The sequence below is a fragment of the Paraphaeosphaeria sporulosa genome (genome assembly GCF_001642045.1).
Source record: "Paraphaeosphaeria sporulosa strain AP3s5-JAC2a unplaced genomic scaffold CC84scaffold_6, whole genome shotgun sequence".
NCBI classification, from domain to species: Eukaryota; Fungi; Ascomycota; class Dothideomycetes; order Pleosporales; family Didymosphaeriaceae; genus Paraphaeosphaeria; species Paraphaeosphaeria sporulosa.
The window spans coordinates 1,962,386-1,978,654 of NW_017253365.1; the positions used below are offsets into that span (position 1 = coordinate 1,962,386).

General features: G+C 51.8%; 9 protein-coding genes across 9 annotated transcripts in view; 3 read left to right on the forward strand and 6 right to left on the reverse strand.

Moving 5' to 3' along the window:
- The window catches only part of CC84DRAFT_1094391 (ankyrin), a gene marked incomplete at both ends in the record, with an annotated part of 1,039 nt that extends 769 nt beyond the window's left edge, over positions 1 to 270 (reverse strand). The window contains one exon of the mRNA XM_018174561.1: positions 37 to 270. Within this exon, the coding sequence (XP_018035396.1) occupies positions 37 to 270 (234 nt within the window). The remainder of the gene's footprint in view (positions 1 to 36) is intronic.
- A 210-nt stretch (positions 271 to 480) lies between these two features.
- On the reverse strand, positions 481 to 2,440 carry CC84DRAFT_1148141 (uncharacterized protein; the record flags this gene model as incomplete). Its single annotated transcript, XM_018176621.1, has 3 exons — positions 1,978 to 2,440; positions 1,073 to 1,930; positions 481 to 1,021 (listed from the first exon to the last, which is right to left on the reverse strand). Coding segments are annotated over exons 1-3 (1,809 nt in total), but the record flags the coding sequence as incomplete, so codon positions are not given.
- A 927-nt stretch (positions 2,441 to 3,367) lies between these two features.
- CC84DRAFT_818819 (uncharacterized protein) lies at positions 3,368 to 4,368 on the forward strand. Its single transcript, XM_018187531.1, has one exon. The coding sequence runs from the start codon at positions 3,536 to 3,538 to the stop codon at positions 4,016 to 4,018; it is 483 nt and encodes a 160-aa protein (XP_018035398.1). The 5' UTR covers positions 3,368 to 3,535; the 3' UTR covers positions 4,019 to 4,368.
- Positions 4,369 to 5,732: 1,364 nt separating this feature from the next.
- Positions 5,733 to 8,659, forward strand: CC84DRAFT_1148142 (DNA repair endonuclease XPF). Its single transcript, XM_018176622.1, has 2 exons — positions 5,733 to 5,800; positions 5,853 to 8,659. Exons 1-2 carry the CDS (start codon positions 5,756 to 5,758, stop codon positions 8,616 to 8,618), a joined length of 2,811 nt encoding a protein of 936 aa, XP_018035399.1. The 5' UTR covers positions 5,733 to 5,755; the 3' UTR covers positions 8,619 to 8,659.
- A 529-nt stretch (positions 8,660 to 9,188) lies between these two features.
- Positions 9,189 to 9,769, reverse strand: CC84DRAFT_1094079 (ribosomal protein L37ae; the record flags this gene model as incomplete). Its single annotated transcript, XM_018174548.1, has 4 exons — positions 9,189 to 9,252; positions 9,355 to 9,412; positions 9,556 to 9,622; positions 9,680 to 9,769. The coding sequence occupies 4 exons, from the start codon at positions 9,767 to 9,769 to the stop codon at positions 9,189 to 9,191; spliced, it is 279 nt and encodes a 92-aa protein (XP_018035400.1).
- Positions 9,770 to 10,441: 672 nt separating this feature from the next.
- Positions 10,442 to 11,103, reverse strand: CC84DRAFT_1218427 (acyl-CoA N-acyltransferase; the record flags this gene model as incomplete). Its single annotated transcript, XM_018182995.1, has 2 exons — positions 10,442 to 10,475; positions 10,535 to 11,103. 2 exons carry the CDS (start codon positions 11,101 to 11,103, stop codon positions 10,442 to 10,444), a joined length of 603 nt encoding a protein of 200 aa, XP_018035401.1.
- Positions 11,104 to 11,285: 182 nt separating this feature from the next.
- Positions 11,286 to 12,299, forward strand: CC84DRAFT_818716 (uncharacterized protein). The gene has a single exon (XM_018187530.1). It carries the CDS (start codon positions 11,418 to 11,420, stop codon positions 12,162 to 12,164), a length of 747 nt encoding a protein of 248 aa, XP_018035402.1. The 5' UTR covers positions 11,286 to 11,417; the 3' UTR covers positions 12,165 to 12,299.
- Position 12,300: 1 nt separating this feature from the next.
- On the reverse strand, positions 12,301 to 14,160 carry CC84DRAFT_818715 (cytochrome P450 monooxygenase). The gene has a single exon (XM_018187529.1). The coding sequence runs from the start codon at positions 13,896 to 13,898 to the stop codon at positions 12,366 to 12,368; it is 1,533 nt and encodes a 510-aa protein (XP_018035403.1). The 5' UTR covers positions 13,899 to 14,160; the 3' UTR covers positions 12,301 to 12,365.
- A 495-nt stretch (positions 14,161 to 14,655) lies between these two features.
- On the reverse strand, positions 14,656 to 16,011 carry CC84DRAFT_1247598 (uncharacterized protein; the record flags this gene model as incomplete). The annotated part of the gene is made up of 3 exons (XM_018184238.1): positions 14,656 to 15,202; positions 15,535 to 15,898; positions 15,957 to 16,011. The coding sequence occupies 3 exons, from the start codon at positions 16,009 to 16,011 to the stop codon at positions 15,028 to 15,030; spliced, it is 594 nt and encodes a 197-aa protein (XP_018035404.1). The 3' UTR covers positions 14,656 to 15,027.
- Between the last annotated feature and the right edge of the window lie 258 nt (positions 16,012 to 16,269).

Consider the following 16,269-nt stretch of genomic DNA (forward strand, 5'->3'; position numbering starts at 1 on the left):
GAGCGCGTTGCCATATAATCCACCCTGCGCGTTGACCTCGGCGCCTTTGTCAAGCAGTAGCTTTACAATCACCTCGTGGCCTCCTTCTGAAGCCGCCTGGAGTGCATTGCCGTAGTGTCCACCCTGTGCGTTGACCTCGGCGCCCTTATCAATTAATAGTTCCGCCGTTAGACGATGTCCGTTCGCTGCTGCGAGGTATAGTAAAGTCTGACCATAGCTATCCTTCGTTGTTATTTCAGCTTTTCTCTCTTGTCCTTGAGACAAGAGCATAACCTCCAGGATGAGTGGCAATCCAAATCGTGCTGCGAGATGTGGTCCTGTGCTATACTTGGGATATTTTTGGCTATAATTGCTGTACTCATACGTCAAAACTAAGAGCGCCTGCGTAGCGCTCGAAACTAAGCAGCTATTAGATAGGAATGAATAGGCTAGCGCGCACGCATCGCTTTCCACGTTTACAACATGCTCTCCCCAATACTTGGCAGCATAATTAAGGAACCTGCTCTCCTGGAGTCTTTCTTCAAACTCTCTATTAGAGGAGCAGCTACCTGTCTTAAACAGATCGAACGATAGGTAGGTGAGACATGCTGAGGCAATGTCTAATGGAGCACCGGAATACCATGTATCTCTAATACGCTCTAAGTACTCTTGCGTAGTGTAATGCAAGAGACGAACGATAGCGCTTTCCTGATCAACAATGATAAGGCCAGCGCATACAGATAGTAAGTCCTCGACGTCTGGCATATTTTCTGGATCGAGCTTTGTTTCGCCTGGCTCCACCGCTAGGGCACAGCACAACTCTACTGTAGTGAGCGGCCTCCTTGCGTACGTAATCCACGACAGTACTCTCTTGGCTAACTCTTTATCTCTGTCTAGTTGGCCATCTATGCGTTGAATAGCCTCGTCGTATGCACCCTGAAGCGCAGCCGAGCCTTTTGAGAGTCGGGCTAATGTAGACTTGACTTCTTTTACTGTTCGCTTATCTAGAAGCGAGTCTGTGTGCAGGCGGGCAAGAAGAAACCTAGAAATTAGTAAGCTAGTGCTATTTCTTAAGTGTAAAATAATTGCATACATGCCGTCTACCGCCTCCACAAGCTTGTCTTGCACTATAGCCTGCAACGCAGGGTCACGCTGAATGCATCTGGGTAGTCGGTGCGTCTGGCCGGCTACATATCGCCTCACGTCCTCATCGCTAGCTTGTATTTCTAGCTTCATCGCTGTTTGAAACTCAATTTCGATCTCTGGTATGAACCGCGCAGTGGCCATAATGCGAACATCTTGTCCTACTTGTAAGTCTTTGAGTCTAGCCAGAAGCTGACTGCGAGCGCCGTCGCTGTCTCGACACTCATCTAGAGCATCGATCACAATATAGACAGTGGAGTACTTTGCGACTACTTCTCGGAGGACGCCAAAGATCCCCTTAAGGGATGGCTTTGTACCTCGATTGGCATGCTTCTTGTGCAGTCGTGCTACAGGCTCCGCAATCGATGGTCGACCCTGCACGAGCTGCTTAACCATAGCTGCCAGCATGTTAGAGGTTTCTTGCTCATCCTGTGCTTTATAGTTGCAGTACACATACGCAACTCCGGAGGAGCTGCTCTGCACAGACTTCAGGAGGTGGTCGATCACAATCGCTGCCACCATCGTCTTGCCGGCGCCAGGGATGCCTGGGCAGAAGAGAGTTCCCTTCGGCTCACCAAGCCACTTTGTGAACTCGGGTGCGTCGAGAAACCACTGGCCCGTTCCCTTCTGTCTGCGACATATGATGTCCGATTGCTGAGCGGGGTAGTCGGTAGGCGAGATCCTTCCTACCATCTTGCTGTGCTTTGCATTAACTTGCTCTTGCTGGATCTCGTCTACTCGAGACTGTATTGCGGATACGCGTGTCCGAACGAAGTTGGTATCGTCTTTGATGGCTTGAGATAGTTGGCTTCTAGACATAAGCGACAAGAACCTACGTCGTCTGGGAGAGCTTACTAGTGGTCCATCTGCAAAGCGATCTCTACCAGCGATTTCAGACGCTCTATCCGAAGCAATATGCTAGTAAATTCCCCCTTCTTGAACTTCCACACCAGCGTCTCACCTAATTTCTTCAGCTGACTTCCATCTGTTATCTTATTCTGCAGCCCTTCGAGCGCCTGCTTGAACTGGTCGAAGGGTCCCTTGGGTGCTGCGAGTTCTGCGACGGCGGCATACCACGGCAGGCTCAGATCTCCTGTCTGGACGTGATCTCGTAGGGCACGAAGTAGGGCGGAAAGGTTCGATAATTCAGCCTCGCAGTGCGAGCGTTCTTTCGGCGCATCTCTGACGTCGCATATATGCGCAAGGACCTTGGCTGAGAGCTGGAGGACTGCGATAATACTGGCTGGGACGCTAAGTGGATCCATACCTCATAGAAGGCCTGCTAGAGAGGAGAGTGCAGAGGAGAGTGCCATCGTGTAGGCAGTGAAGTTTTATGCGCCTAGGCTGAGGTGCCGCAGCAAGGCTGAGCAACTGCATACGATGTGCGTTGTACTGCGCCGCATCTTATCGATACCGGTATCAGTAAAACCCATCAGGTGCAACCACGCTGCAGGTTGACCATCGACTCGAGGCCTCTTTCATCTCGCATCAAAGGGCATAAAGACAATCATTTCTGCGGGGAAAATCTTATGTCGTGTCGCATGGACGCAGCAGGCCTCGATCTGCTATGCCTTGTTATTTCTTGGTTTGCTTTCGTCGCGTGTCAGGCAGGTTTATCCCTCTGAGGTGCATAGCTAACCACTTGAGCGTTCCCTTGCGTCTATGCTAAAGATTCTGCAGCATTGCAACTGCACAAACATTGCATGAATTTAATTATTAACTCATATTCCGAATAATGTTAGCCTGTTATAGAACTTGATTACTCTGATGCCTCCGACCAGGGTGGCGATCTTCCATGAACCTGCGCGTAGTAGTGGCACAGGGCTCCTAATGACTTACTGCTGTGATACATGGATTCTTAGCGCTCAGGCGCTTTTCCTTATGTCTTTCGTACAGTCAAGATCATACCGCTGATCCTATAGCAAGCATTCGCGAATTTGGCATAAAATAAGGCATTGCGCGAGATCGGCAAGGCAGCTGTAAGGCACTGGTATTTTTTAGATCAAAACAGTCGATGGTGTAGAGTGAGAGCCAGAGAACGTAGCCCACGAAGGTCCAAATGTTATTAAGACGTGTAGACAGGTATCGACGCGATCGGAGATGGGTATCTCGCTTAATTTTCGACGAAGAGTGTTTTTCTATCTACGGTGACGCACGTTACTTGGAAATTCACCTTGGACCGCAACATTGTGTCGCCCCAATACATAGTGAACGTTTCAAACCGAATGACTTGTAACTTGAAAATCGTATGTAAAATTGTTACCACAACTAGACTGATGTTGTGAAAACCATGCTGTCCCGCGAATCCTCCAAGAACTCTTCGTATATATCTTTACTTCTCACATGCTTTCCAAGTCTAGACATAGCAATCCAACCCACGACCAAACAAATACCTACTTGAACAACATCTACAATGACCACGGCGACTACAACCAATACAATAACCCTTATGGTACCCAGAATTCCAAAGCCATCTCTAACGTTACGAGCTGGAGACGCAGCTCGCTCTCGGAGAAAGAGCCGAAACATACTCCCATTGATCAACATCACGATAGCCAACGAGTTTGTCGAGGAGACACTGCCGGCTACCACACCACCGCCTCAAGGGAGCTTTATTAGCCTCTACGCTCTGAACGACTATCGCTTCCCCGTACCTTCTGGCTCTATACTGACTCGACGTCAGCCTGTTCGATCCATCACTCCGCCGTCAATACCTATCCTCTGCGTCAACGGTCTTCGTCCTGTCTCAGCGGGTCGCTTTTACAGAAAGCCAGTCGTACTACGCCCTGGTCATTCCCGCGTCGTGTCCCATCCAGGCAGATATGATGGGGCCTCCTCGTCGTTTGACCGACGGGCCAATGGGCTACACGTACACGCCAACTGCGTCCCGTTTTAGCGAGCAATTGGAGTTTTTCCTCCCTCCGGAACAATATATACATCACAAAACATCCCACATGTCTCTGGTCGTGTCGATTTGTGGACCGGCTGAAAAACAAGTCATTGTGTGCACGCCTGGAGCGGCACACGCGATGGGCTCAGAGAAGAGGAAAGGCCGCATTTTGAAAGATGCGAGAAAGGTTTGGCGGTTCTTTAGGAAGCGAGTATACTAGTAAGATATGGAGGACTGCATAGTGGCAAATTCATATACAAGAGCTCGTACCTAGGCAGAAGCGGAAATGGAATTTTTCGGACTGTTGAAGTCAGTTTATGCTAGCCACTTCGCCAGGTCTAGAATCAATCATAATGTAACTTGTAGCTGAAAAAATACACTCCCCTATTCATGGCCCTAAAGCCTTTTAGTCAAGCACCAACGTGCGTCAACAGATCTACCCAGCTTCTTAGCGTTATTGAAAGCCCGGCCGCAGCATAGCTACAGCCGAGCCTTGCATTTGAAACCATGTACAAACGTTCCCGTGAAACTCTATCTTATCCCTCTGATTCTGAGTCCGGTGACATTCTCACCGGAAAATCTCTGATAACAAGAGAGTCACGTCACCAAGAAGGAGCCATGCGGACCAAAATATTCTCAGCCTGCAACTCATCGTGGTAATTCGAAAACGTTTGTTCGGTGACGCCGTCAACCATCCTACACAATCCTAGTTAACTATTCCCCAAAGTCTCATGTTTTTGTCGACGAGGATGTTTCTGAGATTAAGAAAACTATCTCGTGTTTCTTGCAGTGTGCATTCTCCATGACCTTTTCGGCGACAAGATGTGCATGAACTAAGGAGCTTCGTTGTGCTTCTCTCTGAGTTCAGCGCTTGAGACGCAGCATTGGCCTCCATCTCTCCGCCATAGACTATGCCTGGCTGCACGCTCTATATATTCAAGGGCGACAGGATGCACTGATACTAGTTAGCTAGGCTTAGAACTGTGTTACGAGATGTACCTTTCCGAAGAAGAGCGATCTGATTAGCTACAAGCTCTGTGACCGTAGCCTTGTTCTGTCCGAGAACCTGATCGAGAACAAATTGTGACGCGAGCTTACTGTCTGTCGGTAGCTTTGTGGATGGGCGCAATCTCAACTACATCCGAGACAACTACATCCAGATACGACTACATCCTTCTCGATACAACTGCATCCCGATACAACTGCACCTAGACAAGATGGTGTCCAGATGGAACTTCACAAATCTGGACAAACATGTAAGAAAACTATTCTTCTTGCTTTGGCCAATTATCCGAGGGAAATATTTCTAGAGCATTGATATATCGGCGCGTCGATCTGCATCACACTTTGGGAAGCTATCACAGTATAGAGGCCTGGATCTGTGTATGTATTTATTAACAGATGCCTTGTTTTATGGTCAACACCTTCTGTGAGCTCAGATTGAAGCGGTCCAATTTTTGTGTCTACCGCTGTGGGTGGAGAGACAGCCACGCAAGGGAACACAGTGGTCGATAATAAACACGAGAATCCCGAAAGTAGGCCCTACTATGAACATCCGCGCCATCCTATCACACTATAGGTTTACAAACATGTAGTAGGGCAAGTTCGTACAGGATGAGGTGCGCCTAAATTCCCTTTTGTGTCAGCGTGACCTCGCGAATCAAACGCGAACGCCGTCACGTCGCTTTGGCCCCACTGCGACCGACTGCACGTCATCCCTCCACAGCACGCACAACGACCCCAATGCCCAGCGATGCGCAAGCCCCCGTGAAGCTGTCGCTGCCTCTCGTAAGTCATTTGCGGCCGCTCACATTCATCGCAGCGCTAACAATGACGTCAGGAATTCCAGCAGGACATCTTCAAGGAATTGCGAGAGGACGACAAACTCGTAATACTCGCGCGCGGCCTCGGCATACTGCGCATCGTTACGAACCTCCTCCACTCGTACGATGCGGCCGGCAACAACCTCATCATACTCGTGGGTGCTGACGAACGCGAGAATGTGTGGATCGGCGAGGCCCTCGCGGAGCACGCGGCCGTCAGCCAGGCGGCGAAAGCGCGCGGGCTGAGCCTGGTCAACACCGACCTGATGAGCGTGGGAACACGCGAGAAGATGTATGCGCAAGGCGGCATCTTCAGCATCACGTCGCGCATCCTGATCGTGGATTTTCTGTCGGGCCTGCTGAACCCGGAGACGGTCACGGGCGTGGTGGTGTTGCATGCCGAGAAGGTCGTCGCAACAAGCCTCGAGGCCTTCATCCTGAGGATATACAGGCAGAAGAACAAGGCTGGCTTCTTGAAGGCTTTTTCGGATAGCCCAGAGCCCTTCACCACGGGCTTTGCGCCGCTGGCTAACATGATGAAGAATCTGTTCCTGTCGAAGCCTGCATTGTACCCGAGATATCACGTTGCAGTGGCAAACTCGTTGGAAGGGCGGAAAAGGGCAGAAGTCATTGAGCTGGAAGTGCCCATGACTGACGCGATGCGCGACATCCAGAATGCTGTGCTGGAATGCGTTGAAGCCAGCATCAGCGAGCTCAGGAAGAGCAACACCGGTATTGAGATGGAGGATTGGACGCTAGAAAGTGCACTGCACAGGAACTTCGATACCATCGTCAGACGGCAACTAGACCCCGTTTGGCACCGGACAACATTCAAGACGCGACAGGTTGTGCGGGATCTCACTCTACTTCGAACGATCCTACATGCTCTCTTAACGTACGATGCCGTCGACTTTAATAGATATTTGGACACTGTTCTGGCCGCCTCTCAACCTCCACCCGGCTCTACGAAGCAAAACCAGTCGCCGTGGCTGTTTCTCGACGCAGCCGACACAATATTCACAATAGCAAAACAACGGGTGTATAAAGGCAAGGTTAGTAACGCCGACCTTGTGAGAAGTTCCAACGATGCCGTAGTGGACGCTCTCGAACCTGTCCTGGAGGAACAGCCGAAGTGGGCCCAGCTCGCCGAGATCCTTCAAGAGATTGAACAAGATGCATATCTCAATCCAACCCCACAAGACTCATCAAACGGTGCCATTTTGATCATGTGCGGTGATCAAAGCACGTGCCGACAGATCCGCGAATATTTGCAGATAATGTACGTAAAACCGGAGAGCGAACAAGACGACGACGAGACAGCCAATGAACCCTCTGCGAAGTTCTTGATGCGTCGTAAATTACGCAATTACCTGACGTGGAAACGAGACTTCACAAATTTCAGCGCTGCGCTCTTCTCCGAGAATCAGAAAGCTATCAATACTAGCACTGAGAATAAAGTCGGAAGTGGCAGGTCTGGCAAGCCACCACCGAACAAGCGCAGACGAATGCGTGGCGGAGGGGTTGGCGCAGCTACAGCACGTACCGAGATAGGTGCAGTCCGGACTGCTGGCGACCGCGATGCACACATCGCAAGCCTGATGGCGGAGTTGCAGCCCTCAGAACTGGAAGCCATGCAGAAAGGCGAGGTCGGTTTCGATCCATTGGAGAACATGGAAGACTACTATGAGCTCTTCAACATGAACGACCTCATCGTAGTCCATCCCTACGATGGCGACCTCGACGAGCACGTCCTTGAGGAGACAAAGCCTCGCTACGTAATCATGTATGAGCCCGACTCTGCGTTCATCCGCCGCATCGAGGTCTACCGCTCCTCACACACTGACCGCACCGTGAAAGTCTTTTTCATGTACTACGGCGGCAGCGTCGAAGAGCAACGCTACCTTTCTGGCGTGCGCCGGGAGAAGGACTGTTTCACACGCCTTATCAAAGAGAGAGGAAATATGGCCATGACGATAAACCCGAACGCCAACCTCGCGCCAGAGGAGTCTTTCCTCCGCACGATTAACACCCGCATAGCAGGTGGAGGCTGCCTTGCCGCAACCACACAACCTCCGCGGGTGATTGTCGACGTCCGCGAATTCCGCTCCTCTCTCCCTTCCCTACTCCACGGCAAGTCTATTGTCGTAGTACCCTGCATGCTCACAGTAGGTGACTACGTCTTGACCCCCGAGATCTGCGTGGAGCGCAAATCTGTGCGCGATCTTATCGGCTCATTCTCTAATGGTCGCCTTTTCAACCAAGTAGAAAGCATGATGGAGCACTACAAATCGCCCATGCTCCTCATCGAGTTTGACGCGGGCAAGTCATTCACTTTGGAACCGTTCAGCGATCTCTCTGCTCCGGGCGGCCTCTCAAATGCCCCAGATCTACAGTCCAAGATCGTCATGCTGACCCTCGCGTTCCCGCGTCTGAAAATCATCTGGTCAAGCAGTCCCTACCAGACTAGCGAGATCTTCGTGGAGCTGAAGAAGCAGGCGGAGGAACCGGATCCTTTGCGCGCTGTGCAGCTAGGGCTAGATCCGAGCATGGCTGGCGACAGCATGCGCAGTTTTAGCCAGGTCACGCAGGATATGCTGAGGGCGCTGCCGGGAGTTACTGAGAGCATTCTTACGACGCTTACGCTGGAGGTGGAGAATATGATCGGGTTGGCGAATATGGAGGAAAAGGAGATATGTGCGTTGATCGGGACAGATGTGGGAAGGAGGGTGTACAGGTTCTTCAATCGAAGTGTATATGAGGACTTCACAATACCGGTGCTGTAGGTGGTGGGCCATTGGGTGGGGATCACGATATTTAATAGCGTAATTCCAATCGGGTACGATGAAATATGACTGAACCCCGACTACCTGTCGAGGATGGCATGTGAATCAACAATTGAGTCAAAAGCAGGTGCAGAGCCGTCATGCGAAGGCTCAGTTACTTTAAAAGTTCGCTACAAGGGCTTTCCTGTACTGTCACGAGGCACCATGAACAGAAATTGAGTTTCCGAATGATTCATCGGGTTTCATTGGCAGACGTTCGAAGAAGGGAAACCGGGCGAAATGGAAGCTGTTATTGTGTCGTGTTGGACATGACGGCCCACATCCTATGATTCAGCATCCAGGTAGCGTTCATCGGCACTGCGCTCAGTGCGATACATGTGGTCGGCGGAGATGTCGTTCAAATGCCATTTGATTCTTTTATGAAAATCCCGAGAAACCCATGATCGTCACAGGGCCGGCACGACCGGGACCCAAATGCAGAGGCGCGTCATTTCGTTGTCGACATGACTGTTCGCCCGCACAATGAAACACGCTCGATGAACGCCTCCCACCCATGAACCTTATCCCCGCTTAAACCTCAGCAATCTCTCGCAGACGACGGATGGTGGATCGTGTGGCGGCAGCGGCAGGGGTCCTGTCAAGCTCGTTAGTATTGTTGAAGACAGTTGTGGCGGCGTTGTGCATCGGTAGTCGACTAGGTGGGTGGAGTAGTGGGCAGGTGAAGGTGGTGTCTTACGAGACGGTGTAGGCGCCGCCAGCGGTGGTCTTGCGGCATGATCGGCACTTCCAGATACCTATTCACGGGTTACTATGTTGCAGCAACAGAAGGTTGGGGACAAGCAGCAGTGCAGCAGCGTGCAGATACGCAGTGGTCAGTATGCCACAACCGCTCATATCTTCACGCGCTGTATCCAATGCCATCCTGACAGTCACGTACCGACGGCCTCGCGCTTGACAGCGTTCTTTCCGCAGAACTGGCATGTGTACCGGGCGTGCTGGGTGATCTATCGTGGGTAATCAGCCATCAAGCTCCAACAGTCCGGCGGTGCGGCAGCACTCACTTCCATCTTCTTGACCTGCTTTCGCAGGGAAGCACCGTAGCGCGTTCCGTACTTTCCGGTGATGCCGACCTTCTTTGTGCGCTTCGTCATTTTGGCGGTTGTGGTGGGTGTTTCGGGGTGGAAGAGTGTTGTCTGGGTCGACTAATTTTGAGGTTGCGAGGTTGCGGGCGCCAAGCTGGTGTTGCTCTAATTCTAAGCGAGTTGTCCGTTCCCAATGTGGGCTGGAACAACTGTTTTGCCGGACCCCGTGCGACACGGAACGCTACCACCACCACTCATCCGTCGTCCTCAAGCACGTACATACTTGTGTGCCCTAGCGCGGGATGCTGCGTCTGACATCTTGATAATCATAATTGATGCATTGCATCCGAACCCTCAGTCGGATAGCAGACCTCGACACATGCACCACGCCATGACGCTCTATGTGGGGACAACAAGCTAGAGTGGCACGAAGGTTTCTCCCAATTTCTTCTCTCATCGATGCGCGACAGTCCACAATTTGCCGCAAACAACAGAATGATTCCATGAAGGATTCCAACACAGTCGATCAAATCATCGGCGTGTTCTACCCCAACTGGACACATCATCCTAGAACATGCCCTGGACTTCAACCTGCTCTCACTTCTCCAAATAAGAGATGGGTGCGATTTTTCACTAGCACAAAAGTCTGGGTGCAGTGCATTACCCCGGAATAGCCGATACGGAGGCCAATAGTACTCAGACTCCAGTTCTCGTGCTGCGGCTCATGTAGACTCAACATCGTTACAACGAAAGCTGCATGTAGATCGAGTCAATCCTAGTGCAGGCGTCAGCGTTACTTTACCCGATTATATTAAACCAGGCGAGCGAGCTCACCATCGCCCAAACTTGTATCCTACGTGTTTCAAACGCCCGGCTTGCTCAAAGCCAGCACGCTCGTAGAATCGCTGCAACGTCAACCCGCCGCCTGGTCCGGTCTCATCCACGGCCATTGTCGCCAGTACGGTCTTGACTCCTACTTTGTCTAGATCCGAACTGATGCAGGAATCAGTTCCTGGCTCCCAGTTCCTCAAAGCCTGCAGCACTTCTTTCAGAAGCAGACTCCCAATGCCTTTCGATCTGTGATCAGGATCGCAGTACAAGCTCAGTTCGACGGTAGGCTTGTAACCGAGCTTGGCGGGTCTAAACCGAGCTGCATAACAGTAGCCGAGGATTGTACCAGTAGATTTGTCGGCTGCAATGAGGTATGGTAAACGCTCCTGACCGATGCTGTAGAACTCTTGAAGTAGCTCTTCTTCTGTAGCTGGATTATACCGGAAGGTCAGGACAGTATTCCGCACGTACCAAGCGGCGATGGTGCTTATGCTAGATATGTCCGCGGCAACAGCTGGTCGCACTAGGTAGGCTGGTTTGGTCGCAGCCTCTTCCTTTGCTAATCCAGTCATGTTCGAAAAGCGCTGCGTTATATCCGGATGTCTCAAACGCGTCGAGGTATCGCACGCAATCCGATTTCTTAAATCCTCTCGATCCGTGTGAGTCACTTCGCTTGCGTTGATAACCAGAGAGATATCACCACTTTGGGACTAGTACTGAAGAAGCAGCCGGCACTGTGGCGCATCGTCGCCTTGGCCCCACTTTCCGGCACTCATCTTCACCGTCCCAACATTCCAGATTATGTGAACGATTCAATAGAACGGGTGTTCTATTGAAGCTTTATTACAGTCTTCACCATTCATTCGATCAAACGGAGTCTGCAAAGATGCCTGGATCTTTAGACGGCGCATGGAGCAGACTCGCAGGCGCAATCGTTCAATTACAAACAAGCATCCACGCCTACAAGTCATGTGGGGAGAACCCATCACAATACAAAGTTCTCGAGATAAGAAGCAGCGAATACCCAACTCAGCACGATGAGAGCTCGTTTGTTCCACCGACAGAGCAGGCAACAGCCTCTCCCACCACACGCGCTGGTCTTGACAACCTCGAAGCTCAACTTACCTACTTTGAACAACAACTGAGACAGCGCGGTCAGTGGCGTTTGCCACCCCATTTCAGTCCGGATCCTTTCCTTTTGATGGATTTAAGTGACTTGGGAGATGCCATCGAGCATCTCACAGTAGCTGTTGATAGTCCCCGGTTTCCTCAGCCAGCGCAAAGTCCATATGCTACGTTTGCGACGAAGAGGTGGGATTGGGACTTCCAGTGGTCTGAGTGGCACTATGCCGACCCTGAAACGGGAGATCATGTCTTTCTGACTGAATGGGAGCGTGAGGACGAAACCAGCGATTGGGTTATGGTAGAACAAGGCCACAGGAGCGTGGAGGAAGGATTGGAAGCGCTTGGATCGTGGGAAGATTGGAGGTGGGATGAGGATTGGGGTGAATGGTACTTACCCTTGGTTGTTGATGATGAGGCAGTAGTGAAGGGGGCAATATATGCCGGGGCGTGGAGAAAAAGCGAGGAGGGGAATTGGGTCTACATTGCGCCGAAGGCCGAGGACACCTGAAGAGAATTAGTCCTGGGGCAGAGGGGTCATGTTACGGGGGCACGCTGAACCAAGAATTTGAATGGATCCAAATGAGGACCAGCTCCGGAAGACAGGGGTCGTGTATTGATCCGACATGGGTAGGTCGCCCTATGTCACGCTCGTGAAAAACGACAAATCATGGATTCTCTAACAGTTCCCTAGCTGACGACCTTTTCTACATCAACCGATGCGAACATCTTTCAGATGAAGCATCAGTGGCTGTTTCTCCCAAACCATAAACGCCCGCTTATGCCTCATCTCGCCTGCAGGATCCCACAAGGGGGCACCGTCCACACTCACTATATCGAAATTCCACAACAAGTGCGCAACCACCAACCGCATCTCCATATACGCCAGGTTCTTCCCTATGCAATTCCTCGGCCCTGCAGAGAACGGTTGTACTGCTTTCTTGACCTCGCTATTGTACGCTGGATCGATCCACCTCTCGGGTAGAAACTCATCTGGGTTCTTGAAATGCGCAGGGTTGTGACACGCAGACCATTGGCCCACCGAAACGGTGGTGCCTCCCGGTACGTAGACTCCATCTACGGTATCGCCACCTGGAGGAACTACTCTCGGAGGCCCGGCCGGGACTGGCGGATGCACGCGTAGAACCTCCTCGATGCAAGCGTTGAGATACGGCAACGCCGTGATAGCTTTGAAATCGATGGCCGCCTCATCATGGAACGCGCCGCGTATCTCGGTTACTAGTTTCTCGTACACACGTGGATTCCAGATAAGCCTCGCTATGAGCCCGGACAGTGCATTTGCCGTGGTCTCGCTGCCCGCGACAATGAAGAGACCCGCGTTAGCGATAATTTCATCCTGGGTAAGCTCGAAGCCTTTCTCCTTCTGGCGCAGGATATACCAGATGAAGTCGCGGTGGTCGATGTCCTGCATGGCCAGCCTACTCAACACTTTCTGCCGTGTGTGATGGACGTGGTAAGATCCCGCGTCTCCAACTCCGAGAATCCGCGCGAGGACTGTCTGCGCCCAGGTGCCGATTCCGCCGATCCGCCGCGAGAACTGGATGAGTGTGCCGTCTTTGATGGTCATGAAGAGCATATCGACCCATTCCTGGTACTTGCCTTCGTCAAGGCAGCCGAAGCTTTCTCCAAAGGCCAGGTCGCCCATCGTGTCAAACGTGAAGTAGTTGAACCAATCGCAGATGTCCACAACCTGACTGTCCCTCGCGAACTTCCGCAGACGTGAGACAACCTTGGACATGTAGTCTTGGATGATGGGCTCTTGATCCATAAGCGCCTGGTGGGAGAACGCATGGCTGAGAGCACGTCGTTGGCGCCCGTGGTCTGCATCGCTGGGAACGTATTGCAGCGTGGTCGTCTGGCCCACTTTAACAGGGCCGGTATGGAGGAATGATTTCTTCATGTTTTGGTGGCCGGGTCGGAAGCCGTAGATGTCTTGTATTGACTGCGAGGTGCGGAAGGTGAGCTCGTTTGGGCCGATACGGACGACATCACCGTAATGCTCATGGTGCAGCTTGTTGTCGAAGGCATAACGACCTCGCAGAAGGGAGAGAGCTGCTGGAAGCTCGGATACGGAGTTGAGGAACGGGCCTGGGAATTTAGCAAGAGGATGGAAGTAGCGGCGGTAGATACAGAGGCCCAAGAGATACAGGAATGAAACCGCTAATATGGCTAGAGCAATACTTGTGGGCTCGAGATGCCTTACATCTGGCTCGATAGCTGCCATGCTTACTACGGTAACAGATGGCTACAAATGTGTGCAAGACGTTGTTAGGAGACTAATATAAGTATCCTTCACAGAGGTCACATCGACAAATGGTGTTCAGTACTGCAGTTTCCGGTAGGGATATCCGTACCCGCCACTCTCCATAAGCTGTGCCACCCCTCCTGGGTTTGGCCAGTCCGCAATGTCAAAATTCTTGAGCTACAATGTACCCCGCGAGAACTAGCGTCTTTCTAGTAAGACGATTCGTGATGCGCTACTCAACTGCGGGGAACGTTATCAGGTCACTTGGCTTCGGAAAATGACTTCGGAAAATGACTTCATCTATTTCCGAGGGTGAAAGTTGGTATAATGTTTCCTTTCGCGTGAGCGTCAACACCAACAGCACGACATGAGGTCAAGTTTCTAACAGACTCTACTAATCAAGCTGGCTTAGGATCAACAGTGGACGGCCGGCGAAGTTCTGAGCCTCTCATTTGGTCTCTTTGTTGATACGGGGATGGAGCATGGCTGCCGCTACAGATCTGGGACTCTGGCGACGATGAATCAGAAATCGTCGGAATTTTATGGGTACCTTTGTTATCGGCTGCACTCTTTGATCGTATTTCCATTGAAAAGCTGACGCAAATCTCAAAGAGATGCGGATGAACCATTTCCACTTTTCCAATACATTGTTAATCGCGAAGGATAGACAAGACATTTCAAGGGATGGCCACATTGAGTTACCTGGAATCTTTGGTTGAAATTGATTGCCTCATGGCCTTGAGGACACGCTCGGCCTATACTAACAAATTTACTGCAGTGCGTGCTGATTTCTCAAACACCGCAAACCACTGACAACATGTGAACGCTGAAACCTACAGAGGAATGCGGGGTCCTGGAACCTCCGTCCTCCGTCCTCCGTCCTCCGTCTTAAAGCGAAGAACGCAAGCCCCAAAACGAAACAAAGAACATCGCCTCCTCAACCAAAGGATGAATGCAGCGTCCATCATCATTCCATCGCTCATTCCGACATCCTACCGTCCGCGTCACTGCGGAGTGTCAAGCTTCGGGACAAACTCGGATATGAGCAGTCTTGAACGCGTGGCGATTATTGCGATTACATGAGTCAAAGGTTTATCCCTGATGAAGCTTAAGGACCATTGATATGGTGGAGATAGTACACGCGTCCGATGGATCGCAAGCCGACGAAAGGCGTAACATGTCCTAGCCAGCCGATTTCCTTGAAACTGGCATCAGCAGACCGCACGATCTGCACGGCCTTGATTTCGGACCGCGCGCATAGAGCTTGCCACGTCGTTGCGATTCTGCACTGCAAAATGCAGCCGCAGAGTACCTACGGTATCCACGTTGGATCTTGAGTACAAGCGGCTCCTGGAACATGCATCGTGGTTTCCACAACAAGATCACACACAGACATATACAGAGCACTCCAGCCAAAGTAGCAGAACAGTTTGAATTTGTACAAGAAACCCTGGATGCCGTTGACGGGGGTATATGCATCCAGGGAACCTCTCTACCATTACCAATCCCCCCAATCTCAAACTCTCACGTCTCTCCAAAAGCAATCACTTCCTCCATCAGAACAACAATGCAATCTCCTCTCCCCACCTCACACCACCATGCTGGTCACGCTTACAAGAAGAAAGCAGCGAGAGCACCAACACCGGCAACGAAGCCAGCGACCTGGTTGCCGCTAGCAGCACCCTCGAAGTAGCCGCCCGAGGGGACGGCGTAGGAGCCAGTGCCCGAGGGCGAGGCGGCGCCGGTACCAGCGGGGGCAGTGCCCGCGGGGACGGAGGGCGCAACAGGTGCGTAGGAGGACTGCGCGGGGGCAGTACCAGATGGGGCGGGCACGCTGGGGTAGGGCGCCTGGCCGGTGGGGTAGGGCGGCAGAGTGGGAGCAGCGCTGGGGACGGAGGGAGCGCTGGGAGTGTGCACGCCGTAGGGGAGGGTGACGGTCTCGGTGACGGTCTGGATGGAGCACGTCTCCTCTCCGGTGCCTTGGTGGAGTCAGTATTTTGAGTTCATAAGAAGTTCATGCTGGAGAAAGAGACGTACCGTAGCCCTGGGCAGCGACGGCGGCAACGAAGGCAGCGACAGCGAAGAACTTCATTTTGACTGAGTTTTGTGGTGTTGCAAGAGTGATCCGAAAGCGGAGAATTAGAAGGTATTGGTAAAGTGGTAAGAGAGTATAAAGAGCGTGTGGTGTCTTTGTTTAAAAGAGTGGCTAGTGTAAAAGAACACTGTGTAATTATGGTAGATGCTTTGATCGAGAGGATGGAGAAGGAAAGGCACAGCACCAACGCGCGTTGTGCCTCTTATATCTGACACAGATGAGCTGCTGAGCACGGGTGGTCCCTACAGGGGAGCA

Bases quoted from the DNA above. Each gene is read 5' to 3' on its own strand.
- CC84DRAFT_818716 (XM_018187530.1), top strand. From the start codon at position 11,418: ATGCCTGGATCTTTAGACGGCGCATGGAGCAGACTCGCAGGCGCAATC.
- CC84DRAFT_1148142 (XM_018176622.1), top strand. From the start codon at position 5,756: ATGCCCAGCGATGCGCAAGCCCCCGTGAAGCTGTCGCTGCCTCTC. The intron at 5,801-5,852 runs GTAAGTCATTTG...CAATGACGTCAG, and splicing joins TGAAGCTGTCGCTGCCTCTC to GAATTCCAGCAGGACATCTT.
- CC84DRAFT_818715 (XM_018187529.1), bottom strand. From the start codon at position 13,898: ATGGCAGCTATCGAGCCAGATGTAAGGCATCTCGAGCCCACAAGTATT.
- CC84DRAFT_818819 (XM_018187531.1), top strand. From the start codon at position 3,536: ATGACCACGGCGACTACAACCAATACAATAACCCTTATGGTACCCAGA.